General features: G+C 36.0%; 1 protein-coding gene across 1 annotated transcript; it reads left to right on the top strand.

The window, feature by feature from the left end:
• On the top strand, window positions 2,506-8,785 carry LOC109719495. Its single transcript, XM_020246221.1, has 2 exons — window positions 2,506-2,783; window positions 6,046-8,785. Exons 1-2 carry the CDS (start codon window positions 2,777-2,779, stop codon window positions 8,142-8,144), a joined length of 2,106 nt encoding a protein of 701 aa, XP_020101810.1. The 5' UTR covers window positions 2,506-2,776; the 3' UTR covers window positions 8,145-8,785.

Below are 13,180 nucleotides of genomic sequence, written 5' to 3'. Positions count from 1 at the left end.
AAATTCATATTTTAAACCTAATCCAGGAATTTGAGTACTAGCAAGAAAATAAACACGATACATGTTGATGATATAAAAACTTTGGAGGTAATCCGGCCATTTCGACAAACTTCAACCCACCTCGAAAAGCTAGTCCAACTATGGCGAGAAGTAGAGAGAAGGGAAAACACGCGCTCGCCCGTCCTCCAACGGCGCAACCGCGACGTCCACGCGCTCACGTCGATCCGAGCTCAAGCCGTGGCCTCCACCAAGCACACAATCAAAACTAGAGAGAGAGAGGAAAATGATAATTATCCAAGCTGACCAAGTTGAGTTGATAAACATAAAAAGGGAGTAGGTGGCGTACATATCCACCAACCAAAAAGACCATTCTCTCACATACTCAACATCCCAGCTGGAGTACCGGTACCAGCCCGATGCCGTACCGGTACTCAGTATCAATTATCGCAACCCGAGAGTAACAGTTTGGAGAATACACTGGGGTACCGATACTCCCCTGCATGGTACCGGTACTCAATACTAAAAATCTGCACTTTGCAGATTTCAGTGTCAAACTCTGCTCCCGCGTCGCACTGAGTCCGTTTTGCGTCTATTTCACGCCAAAACAACTCCGACTTGTCCCGACACTCTCTAGATGTGTTGCCAAGCCTCAGATGCTGAGTTCCACAAGCAACCCAAAAATCAGGAATTCTACAATCCGGGCCGCAAACCTAATAAACCAACAACTTGATGCTATTAATAGCATTCCAGCCTAGTTCTATATATAGTTAGAGTTGAGCTAGAATACTATCGATAGCAAACGGGCTCCGTTGCCACCCATTTATTTTTGATGATGAAGCCTTCAAATCGATGATCGGCACCGTTGAACATGATCTACATCACTTGAAATGTTTAGAAATCAAATTTTATACATTTTCGATATTGTTCTTTTATCCATCGAGTGGACACAAAAATGAACGGCTGAAAATAAATATTCTTTAAAAAATGATGATAGGAGTTTTGTAATCAAGATCAAAAGTATAGATCTTGTTTTAAATAGTTTAAAGAATTTTCTAACAAAAATTCAATTGATTTGGATATCTTTACGCCGTTAAACGAGAAAACGTCTCATATCGACCATTAAAATTACAAATTTTGAAACCCTTTGATCATTAGGCAAATAATGTCGAAAAGATTTGAAATTTGATTTCTAAACACTTCAAGTGGTATAAATCAAGTTCAACGGTGCCGATCGTCGATTTGGAGGCTTCATCATCGAAAACAAATGGGTGGCAACAGAGCCCGTTTGCTATCGATAGTATTCTAGCTCAACTCTCTCTCTCTCTCTCTCTCTCTCTCTCTCTCTCTCTATATATATATATATATATATATATATATAGTTTGACTGGGCTACTATCGGTAATAAACTGTTCGGTTTACTACCGATTTGTTTTTGATGATAGAGCTTCCAAATCGACGATCGGCACCGTTGAACATGATCTAGACCATTTAAATTATCTAGAAATCAAATTTCATGATTTTTTGATATCACTAATTGAACGATCAAAGGGTCACAAAATCTATAATTTTAATGGCCGATACGGTACGTTTGCTCATTTAATGGTATAGAAGAGTTCAAATTAACTAAATTTTTGTTAAAAAATTCTTTAAACTATTTAAAATAAGATCTAAACTCTAGATCTCAAATATAAAAATTATATCATCACTTTTTGAAGGATATTCATTTCCAGCCATTCATTTTTCTGTTCACTTGATGGGCAAGAAAATAATATCGAAAATGTGTGAAATTTGATTTCCAGATAGTTTAAATAGTTTAGATCATATTTAATTGTGCCGATCATCAATTTGGAAGCTCTATTATCGAAAATAAATCGGTAGCTGATAGTATTCTAGCAAAACTCTCTCTCTCTCTCTCTCTCTCTCTCTCTCTCTCTCTCTCTCTATATATATATATATATATATATATATAAAATTTCGGTTATCTTATATATATCTGTATCCCAAATTTTATCCGAATTTGAATTTAAACGAAACGAATTTATTCGATACTAAACAAAGATAGTTTTGAATACGTATATAAAAAACAAAAACCCGAACGGATTTGGATTCGAATGTGGATTTTGATTGTACCTGACCCGAACCCATATTAATTTTCTATTATTATTATATATATTATTATATTTGAATTTGTATTTTAAAAAATATATATTTAATGTAATATTTGTAAATGGAAATAATTTTTTTAGATTTTTAGGTTTAGGTTTGGGCTTGGATATGTATTTGTAAAATTCGTCTAATTTAAATTTTAAATTTAAATTTTTAAAAATTCGTCCAGAATTTAACCCGTTGGCATCCCTACCCGAACCCAAATTTCGCTTATTACAATATCTCATCTCACCTCATCTCATCTCATCACACTCTCCTAGTCTCATCTCGCCGCACTAAAATAACCGTCACGAGGAACCTAAATCCAAGGAAAAAAAACAAACAAAACAAAAGCTATAGAGAGAGAGAGAGAGAGAGAGAGAGAGAGAGAGAGAGAGGTGGTTTACTGAATAGGGGTGAACAGCAGCAGGTCGAGAGAGAGAGAGAGAATATTTTGTTGTTCTTCGGCCGGTGACGACGACGGCGACGACGACGACGACGACGACGGATGTTCTTCGTCGGGGAAGAAATCGTGGGAAGAAGACGACGACGTCGACGACGATGGTGATGATGGTGATGATGGAGATCTGTTTATATCCTCAATAAGAAGAAGAAACCCTCGACCTGATTGATGGAAGGTGAGAGGAGGAAATTGGGTTGCTTTGTTGGAAGGGTTGTAATAACCTTTCTTTTTCTCTTTTTGTTTGTGCTTGGAAATGAGTTTTTGTGTCGGATCTGTTGGAAATACTGTGGATTTTGTGGTTTTTTGGATGGTGATTTGTGGTTGGGGATGGGAATTTAGTGGTTTTAGGGTTTTCTGAGGAGGGGGGTTTTTTTCGGGGGGGTTGGGGGAGTGGGGTTTATGTGGGGGACGAGCAGCGTGGTGGGGATTGGGATGTGGGTTGTGGGCTTTTGATGGAATTGGGAGCTAGGGTTTGAGTTGAGGAGTTACTGCCACGGGGCGGGGAAGTTGAATTGGGCAAGTATTTTATGTTGTCTCTTTGGATAAGTTGTTTGGGTTGGGGAATTTGATGTAGGGGGAGTTGTACTCGTGCGTAATCGGTAATTAGTTTGGGTATTGCATTGGGATTAATAGGGAATTAGAATGCTAATTGCGATTCACTGCGAAAATTCTTAGCCGAGGTAGGAATAGAGCTCTCAATACAATTAAGTCATGTGTTATGATTACTTATAAGGGAAGAACACTCATATGACATTTTATTTTATGCAAGATGTGGAAGTAAAATTTTAAAACTGAATTTATTTCATAGGGTATTAATTTTCTATCTACAAAGGATGATTAGTAGAAAATTTCTCAATTTTGTGCTGATCGAAAAACGAGTATAAAGAAAGTCATGGATTGCCCTGAGTATGCTTGTTTTGTTGCTCCTGTTGTTACCTGTCATGATTCTCTTTACAGGGTTTATATCTCAAACTATCCAAAGACACTTGTATGATGAGAAACCTTGGGCTAATTTACTAGCTTAGATTGGTAGGAATTGAACAAAATCTTCTAACTTGTCAGATAAGATACCATTAATAAACAGTTTGGCAAGTTGCATGCTTGGCAGCAAAAACTGGAACTAATTAACACATCTGGGATCAAGGTTTTAAGTGCCCGTCGGCACGGGCCGTATCCACCGTATCGTATCGTGCCAACAAGATACCGGCACGATACAGACCCCGTGCCGATGGCACAGCTCAAAACCCTCTATTATTTAAATTAGTAAGTAATTTTCTCAATAAAGTTCAAAAGATGTGATAAAAAGACATAATAAATAGTTAGAATGTTTTGTTGTTAAAGAAAATAAGTATTTCATGCTATTATGTGTCGGCACACAAGAACTTTTTTAACCGGCACGCATTGACACGGCTCAATACGCACCGTGCCGTACTGTGTTAGCAAGTTTTCGGCACGACCCCGTGCCACGGCACTTAAATCATGCCACGGCCACGCTGTAGCATTTTCTTTTTTTGTCTTTTTCTTTTTTTCTCATTTAATAATAGAGATCTGATTCCTTTGGTCAGAATTGATTTAGGTTGGTGAGTTTGTGAGTACCATTGTACAGTTTTGTAAGGCTTGATTTGGTATTGGAAGACAAGTGGATTCAAGATAGGCCAAACTTTCCTTATTCCAATTTGTCGTGATTCGACATAGTAAGCTGGTGGATCACTTGAGATTAAAGGTTGTTAGTTATGTAATTGTACTTGGGTAAGTTCCAGGACAGCATAGGAAGCTAAAGGAAGGTAAGGTAAACATTCATGTCTATATCTCAAATTCTAGTGCTAAGGATTGTTCATCAGCTTCATGAAATCTATCTCTACATTTTATTTCAGAAGGGCATATAGGAAGTTATATGTTTGCCTTTTCTGATCTTCAAAGCACCAAGAATTTCTGCGGGTCTTTTCCTGGAATGCAAGTATAAGGAGAAAAAGACAGCAATCTTAGATCTTACAGCTTCTAAACTAACTTGATAAAAACACATCCTCTCTCTTTGAATCGGGACATTATCTAGAGTTTGTCTTTAAAATTGAATACTGCTTACATGTGTCTTGGTCTCACTGTAGCTGAGAGAGGTTCAGTTCATGTCGATGTAGCTTTTCAGTCATCATCACGCTGCCTGTTCATATGATTTGGCAAATGGAAAATGTCACTTATTTGTGAGCATTCCGTTTAGAAGTTGGTAATAATATAATATTTGCCTGCAGTTTATTAATTTCTTAAGATGTGGGAGGTACAGTGTCAATTCCATCACCCTTTTCTATCATAGGGAAAAGCTTCTCCCTAGTCACATGCACTATTCTAGTGAGGCCTTCATTTCTTTTACATGGACTAATGTATAACAGTTGTTGTAAGTCCATGAACTTCATATCAACTGCATATCTAGGCCATGCCCATGCTTCACTCTGGAGGTTCTTTTTGGCTAGGTAAAATGTCTCATGTAAGTTGTTAGCATACATATAGTATAGCTATTCACACATAAGGATCTTCTTCACTATTCAGTTTTAAGTATGGAAGATACCGCCTTAAATATCAAAGAGTTGCTACATAGAATTTTATTCTTCTCCATATTTTTTTTCGGAAGGAGGCTGTTGGAATTCTTCCACTTCACCATACAAAATACAGATTAGATACTCAACCCCAAACTTGTGCAAGTTTTGGTTAGAAGTTCAATACCCACATGATCTAAGCATGGCACTCTGTGATAGCAGGAATTAGTTATTTTTCATAGTTTAAAGCCATCATGTCTTTTACAGTTGTGATGAGTTCAGTGCTAATAATCGATAGCCAACATTTAATATTGTTTTTCTACCGATCTTGCTTCCGCAGAGGATATTAGGAGGATTCTCTTCATATTTTTGGTCTGCTAGACACAACTTCTGGCCATGCTCCGTATTATATCAGTATTGTAGTGATTAATCTTCTAGATTCTTGTCCTGGGTTTAGTCGTTTGAACTCAACAGAATTTTGACTTTCCGAGTTTCCGAAGATGACTGGAGTTAATTTTTACTTCATGACTAATTGATCATGAGCATTTGTTCTATCGGGAGTTGATCTGATGATGTTGTGGTCTCAGATGTTTCAGGAGCTTTTCTCCCTTGTTATGTACTAAATATAGGTATATCATATGTTCTGCATGAATGTACTTAACTACAAATTAGAATTGGTGTTTTTTTTCTTTTCATCTATTCCTGGGACTAGCACACTTTTAGTAGTATGTTGTACCTCGTTTTTGTTATTTATTTGTATGTTACTTAATTAATTAAGAAAGTGAGATTCATTACAGCAGGATTTCTTACCTTCCTTCTTGATTGCTTATTTCTTATTCCTTGAAGCATCTTCAATTTTTTTGGTAACTTAAAGCATGAGCATCACAGTAATATCTTCACTGTTAACAGGTGGCTCCCCCGACTCTACGTCAGGTGGGTTGAGGCTGAAAAGGTCTAGTGTGTCATCCCGAGGCCGGCAGCACGGTTCGTCGTCCTCCAACTACAAGGACTTCCTCCGCAAATTTGTCGACTGTGAGATTCTGACCTCAAATCTTGTAGAGTGGTTCTCCACAATCCCCTCAGATCCGGGCTTCACAAGGGCCACCTTTGACGTGCCATTCGAACTCACCGAACTTCAAAATTTCGATTATGCCCTCGAAGGCATATCTTTTCAACAACTGGTTCGGATGCCAAACACTCTTTACGCGTCAACATCCAATCCCGTCGAAGCTACTGCCCATATAGCAATTGAAGATTTTCTACACGCAAGTGTTAAGGGCCTATGGGAGACATTTTGGGGTCATGAAGTGCCTATGCCCTTTTCAGTTGCATGTATACACAGCACGAGCTCCAAATTCTATCCTGCCGAGAAAGCTATTGCCAGCGGAAAGCTCGAAGGGCTTTGTGCAACAGCCATCTTGCTGAAAAACAGCCGGCATTCGCATGGGAAATGGGACCAGATTCTCGAATTAGCTTTGTTGAGGCCTGATATAGGTAGTCTTTCCAATGATCAGCAACCTTCTAACTCTGTTTTAGGAGAAGCACTTTTCTTTGCTCTTCGTGTTCTTCTCTCCCGAAGGCTTAGCAGATCTTCTACTGTTCTTCGCAACTCTAACTGTATTTATGTACTTCTTTTCGATTCACAATATGGAGGGGTAGTAAAAGTTGAAGGCGATGTGACAAAGTTGGACTTTGATCTTAACAATGTATACGAATGTGCAGCCCAATGGTTCAAAGAACATGCTAAAATATCTGTTTCACCCATCGACCGGATCTGGAACAAACTAGGGAATGCCAATTGGGGAGACGTTGGGACTCTCCAGGTTCTGCTCGCGACTTTCCACTCTATTGTTACGTTTTGTGGAATGCCGAAGTATTCTCTTGAAGATTTAGCTACAGAACACAGTTCACGGCTGCAGAGCAGGAGATCAGAAAGACAGCTATTAGATACGCATGTTAATGGAAATGGCTTGTTTCGTTTCCAGCAACGGAGCCATTCTCCTGAAATTGTTGAAGTCCAGGAGGAGACAGTTAGGCTTGAACCTGAAGAAACTTTGGAGATTGAATTAGGATCAGTTTTATGGATGGAGGACTCAAATTGGCAAAAGGGTTTCCAGATAAATCAAGTTTTAATTAATAGCGAATTTCCTATATATAGTGCCAGTCCAGTAGAAGAGCCCACAAAAGAATATTTATTATATGTCGGATCGAGTCCTTTGCATTTGGAACCGGCATGGGAGGATATGAATCTGTGGTACCAAGTTCAAAGACAAACAAAAGTGTTAACTCTTATGAAGCAAAGAGGTGTATCGAGCAAATACCTACCACGGGTTGTTGCATCCGGGCGTATAATTCACCCTGGCCAGTGTAACAAGCCTACCTCTAATGGGACTTGTGGTCATCCATGGTGTGGTACTCCGATTCTTGTCACCTCTCCAGTTGGTGAAACCGTATCTAATCTAATAAGAAACGGCTTATTTGGCACGGAAGAAGCACTTAGGTGCTGCCACGATTGTTTGTCTGCTCTTGCTGCCGCATCGTCAGTCGGAATTAGACATGGTGACATTCGCCCGGAAAATGTAATTTATGTAACCAATGGTGCAAAGCATCCCCATTTTGTACTTATTGGGTGGGGCCACGCTATTCTTGAAGAACGGGACCGACCGTCGATGAATCTGTTCTTCTCATCTACGTATGTTCTTCACGAAGGGAAACTATGTGCGGCGTCTGATGCAGAAAGTTTAATATATCTGTTGTATTTTTCTTGTGGTGGGACTTCGCCGGAATTAGATTCCGTCGAAGGGGCGCTTCAGTGGAGGGAAATGTCCTGGTCGAGAAGAATTATTCAGCAGAAGCTCGGCGACGTTTCTGCAGTGCTTAAAGCCTTTGCTGATTATGTTGATAGCATTTGTGGGACGCCGTATGCGATGGACTATGATATATGGTTGAGAAGGTTAAGAAGAACACTTAATGAAGATCACGGCAAGGCAATTGATCCGTCAAGTTAGAATCTTACTTGTGAGCATTAATTTGGTGGAGTTTGTGTTTTTGGTAATATATGGAAGAACCACTCCAGTCGATTTGGATAATCATTTGTAGATATTTTATCACATCTCAGAGTTTTTGAAGTTCTGACTGGCATTGGAATGTTGTTACTGGTTCCAAATACATCGTAATGCAACTTGTGGAGTGTTGATTTTTGAGCTTTCAAGTTTTCAATATTGGAGTCTGTTCGTGGGGAAGGTTTCGTAACAAGATTCTTCTAGGCAGATGAGGATTGTATGACCTCTTTGATGAAGCTCCCTAATCACTTGCATTTCGAGAATCTGGGCAATTCATGGCTTTTCACAAATAGTTGTGTTTCACTTGGTGAATGTTCTGAACTGCGTTAATCAGCACTAAAATGAAGCCAAGTACTTCCTTTGGTAGATCGTTTGCCCTAGCTTGGGCTCCTTGTTTAGATACTGTAACCTTATGGGGTATCTTTTGGGATATTCACATCAGTTCTTGTGATTAATTTTATTTAATCATTTGTTTCGTCTCGGGAGGAAACTTTCATGATTTTGTGGATAGATTTGTCATTTGTGGCGTAATTAATTTGTCTCAAACGTGATCACTGATTACTCAAATTGGATGTTGGCATCAAGCACACCTCATTCTGTGTAGAAAATGGCTTTCTTGTATTGTTTAACTTATGCATCCATACCTGGGTTTGGCAGTTTGGCTTGATTAGTAGTACCGTTAATTTCACATCATATGTTTTATGAAACATCAAAGAGCTAGTGAGCTAAATTATATTGCAATTAGTTATTTTGTTGGGTAACTGCTTTTTTTCACCATAAATAGGTAATAGTTTATCCACTCTCGTGAACACAAGGAACTTTATCAGCTAAAGCCTCAGTTGTCATTGGAATTAGGTTTACAAGGCACAAATCATGATCAAGGTTCTTCAAGCACCTGATAACCATGTCCTTGTTATCATAGATTACAAAGTTTTCATTCTATTTCTGTGATGTTCAATTGTATATTCATCTTTGAATATTACAAACTTTTGTGTCATGGAAGTGAAATCAAGGACTAAATTTGTTTTCCTCCGTATTTCTGATGCTCAAGAAAAGCTATGCTCAGTAGATTGAAATTATACTTGTAAGCATGCAATATTTTATTTCTCATTTTTGGTCTTGACTAATAGAGAAGTCAAATTTCTTTCTTTCTGAGTGATTGTTGAATGGTAGTTTGTTATAGAAGATTGATGGGCCTGTTTTGATGCTATACTCATGCAGAATTTTTTTTCCTCTTCACTTGTTTTTGCCGTATGTGTTTTTGTTTATATCACATTCCTTCACCTTCTTGTAACATCTGTATCTTCTTACTTGCTAGCTTGGATTAGATCTGTCTCTCAAATGTTGTTGTGAAAATCCTGCTTTGTGGTTTTCTTCCCCACCAGCATTTTTGCCTTGCTTGAAACAATTGAGTTTGAGTTTGCGTATAAGATATATTATTCTCTCGCTATCCAATTTGAGTTTCAGATTGCGGATAAGATATATAATTCATGTAGAAAAAGTACAGTAGAAAAAATACAGTAGAAATGATAACATATTGTACAAATCGCACTAGTATGGTTAAAATATTATTTTTGTTGTCCATGGGAAGATATTTGTATGCTTTTTGCCCAACTTTTTTTATCCAACAGCATTAAGAAGTCCTCAACACAAACAAAATGAAAAAGGATGTTTCATGTGTGCATCTTCACACACTTCGAGTTCTTCTTCTCCTTCTCCGGTGCCGGCGGAGGTGGAGAAGGTGGCGCCACCCTCATTACCGTCGCCAAGGGCCGCCAACACCGGCGGAGGAGGAAATGGAGGAAGATGATGTGGCGCCGTTCTCGTTACCATCGCCGAGGGCCGCGAAGGCAGCAGAGGAGGCGATGAGGGGTGGAGAGGGCTGTGGATGCAGTAGAGGAGGCGAGGAGGGTTGGAGAGAAAAAAAAAAAAACGAAAGGAAAAAAAAAAAAAAAAAAAAGAAGAGAGAGAAGGAAATAAGGGTATTTTGATTAGTTTGTTGAAAATTTGGCTTGAATATGCAAAATTATTTGCAAAAGCTGAAAACTTATGAATTTTTATGCAAATGGACCAAAGAAATCAAAATATCTCTTTTACCCTTAAAAAGTTGGTGATTGTAGAAGAGTATATTTGAAAATACAAAAAATTAAAATACTTTTTTTGCCTACAACTTAAGGGCAAATAAGAAAAGTTGGTGATAGTAGAACTGCAGAAGAGTATATTTGAAAGGGCAAAATAATAATTTTACAAAAATAATGATGGTTGCCAGAATTTAACTCTAGGGTATATTTAAAATAATTTGGAATGTTAAAAAAATATTTTTAATATTAGCTTTCTAGAAAAGGTAAATCAGACAGTTGAGAAATTTTAAAAAGTATATAAGCAATTGACCCTAGTTAATAAATGTAAGGAGCAGTGTAAAACAAAAGTATCACCAATGATGATCAATCACCTCTCCCTAAGGGTGCACGACACGACCCGAAATGGATTTCGACTGTGCTGTGCCGAGAAAAGGCCGGTGGCCCGGCACGGTCTGCTTGGGCCGTATTAACCGGCCAGCATGGCCCGGAACCCCAGGCCTGGGGTCTGATCTCCGGGGGAGGGAGACAAGAAGGCTGCCCTCCTCCCAGGAGATCTCCTTCCAACGTCTGCCTAGGAGTGGTTTTGGTCCAATGGGCCAAAATTGTTTTAGTCCATTAGACCGAAAAGCTACTCAATTCTCTTCTTTTTTTTTCAAATATATATATATACTAGCGTAGACTTCCGCGCGATGCGGCGGATAAAATTTTTTTAAAAAAATTAAACTATAAGATGTGCATAAAAGAAATTATCATTTACCAATGCAAAAATAAATTTTTTTTTTTTTATCACTTACCAATCCGAAAACAAAAAAGAAGAGGAGATGAAGAGAGATTCATATATAGTGAAAAAATTAATATTAATATCTCAACTCATAAAGAATGACAATTTTATAAATTTTAAGAGAGCCAAATAAAATAATTAAAATTTTAGAGAGACAAATAAAATAATTAAAATTTTAGAGAGACATACAAAATAATTATCTCTAAATTAAATTTTTATTAAATATTTTAAAAGGTTATGATAGCTTTCTACTTAAATTATCCTTATAAATACAATAAGTATGTAATTAAAATTTTGATTATCAAAAACCTATTCAAAGTTATTGTTTTTTTTTATCTAATAAATTTTAGTTGTAAAAATCAATAATTTATATGGAAGAAAATTTACAAATGAACATATTTATAAAAAACTTGTTACAAAATAGAGGGGTATTTCTTGAACTTATTTTTTTAGGAACTCTAATAATTTGGACTTCTTTAACTCTATTTTTACAGTGTTTTTCACTTTTTTATTGAATTTTAGAATTCTTTTAAGTATTTTTTATTTTTACTTTGTAAAATTGCTTTGAAAAAATATAATATAACATGCACTAAAAAATATAGTATAAAAATAGATTTTTTTTTTTTGCACTTATATTTGTTTTTATCCTCATGATCGCTTCGTTAGGAATTAACCTAAAAAAAATCAATAATAAATTAGAGAAAAATAATTCAAAAGTTAAAATAAATATTTTATAATTAAACTCATAACATAAAATTAGTAGAGAAGAAAAATCAAAAGGAAAAAATAACAATTGTCTTACTAATTACTAATTAACAACTGAATTAAAAGTAGAGAATAAATACATCACACCTCCTACAGTGGTTGCCAAAGCTCCGAGTGAACCCGAAATAGGCCATGGACTTGGATCTACCAAATGATAAGAATGCCTCTGAGATTCAATCATAAACCATAGATAAGGTGCAATAATTTTAAGAAGATGAGAGGTCTCATAAATAATAGTTATAAATAAGGTTTAGCATTAAATTAAATTGAAAATTAATTAGGAAGAATTTAATGAGGAAAAATTTTGTAATTTGAAAAGACATGTTAACTTTATGAGAAAAAAAAAAGAAGTTAAGTGAGTAATTGCCAACTCATTGAACTTGCAAAATTAATTTATAAAAGATAACTGTTGACCGTTTAAGGAGTCCAACAGTTTTATATACTGTGATAGAGAGAGAGTAGATAGACCCTAAAAAATGAGGTTACAAAAAAAAAAAATCAAAAATTGAGGTTATGCCACGTACCTCTAAACATTGCGATTAATAGAGAGTTATATGATATATATATATATAATATATATATATATAATATATATATATATATATATATATACAGTAAAATGTACTTGCAAAATGCACGTAATAATTATTAAAAAAAGTTATAATTTTTTAAAATTATTTTTAATTTTTAGCCCATATTTTATATGATTGCAAATATGTATCTAAAAATTTAAAATAATAAATCACGCTATTAAGAAAGATATGCTTAAATGATAAAATAATTAACAATAATCTCTAATGCAAAAATTACTTTAAAATTAAGTAGAAAAATAAAATCTGTTAGGAAATAAATTTTTGAAATTAAATAGAAAAAAAATCCGTTATCTTAAAAAGAAAATATATTTTGAAATTAAATAGATAATATCTAAAAAAGATATTTAAAAATAAAATAGGAAAATATTTTTTATAGGATTTTCACACGCTAATCTGTTATAGAAAATTTACTTTTGAAATTAAATAGAAATTTTATATTTTAGGATTTTCACATCAAGTAATCTGTTATAGAAAACTTACGTATTCATTGCTGTTTCTATTTCTATTTTTATTCTTATATTTAAAATTTTTCGTACGAAAAGAGGAAAATGGCGCTAATTTTCCGCCGAAAATGGTCTGTCGAAGAGCCCAAATTTGAATATACGTGCTTTTATATATAGTATAGATAGTATAGATGAGTGGCTGGTATGCTTATGGAAGCACGGAGCCATCCGTGCTTCCAGGTTGTTTTCGATATTCGGACTTTCGAATCGACGATCAGCTCCGTTAGAGTTGATCTAGAGTATTTGAGTACCTAGAAAA

The sequence above is a fragment of the Ananas comosus genome, linkage group 13 (genome assembly GCF_001540865.1).
Source record: "Ananas comosus cultivar F153 linkage group 13, ASM154086v1, whole genome shotgun sequence".
In the NCBI taxonomy this organism is placed as follows: Eukaryota; Viridiplantae; Streptophyta; class Magnoliopsida; order Poales; family Bromeliaceae; genus Ananas; species Ananas comosus.
This window is presented reverse-complemented; position numbering and strand designations above follow the sequence as displayed.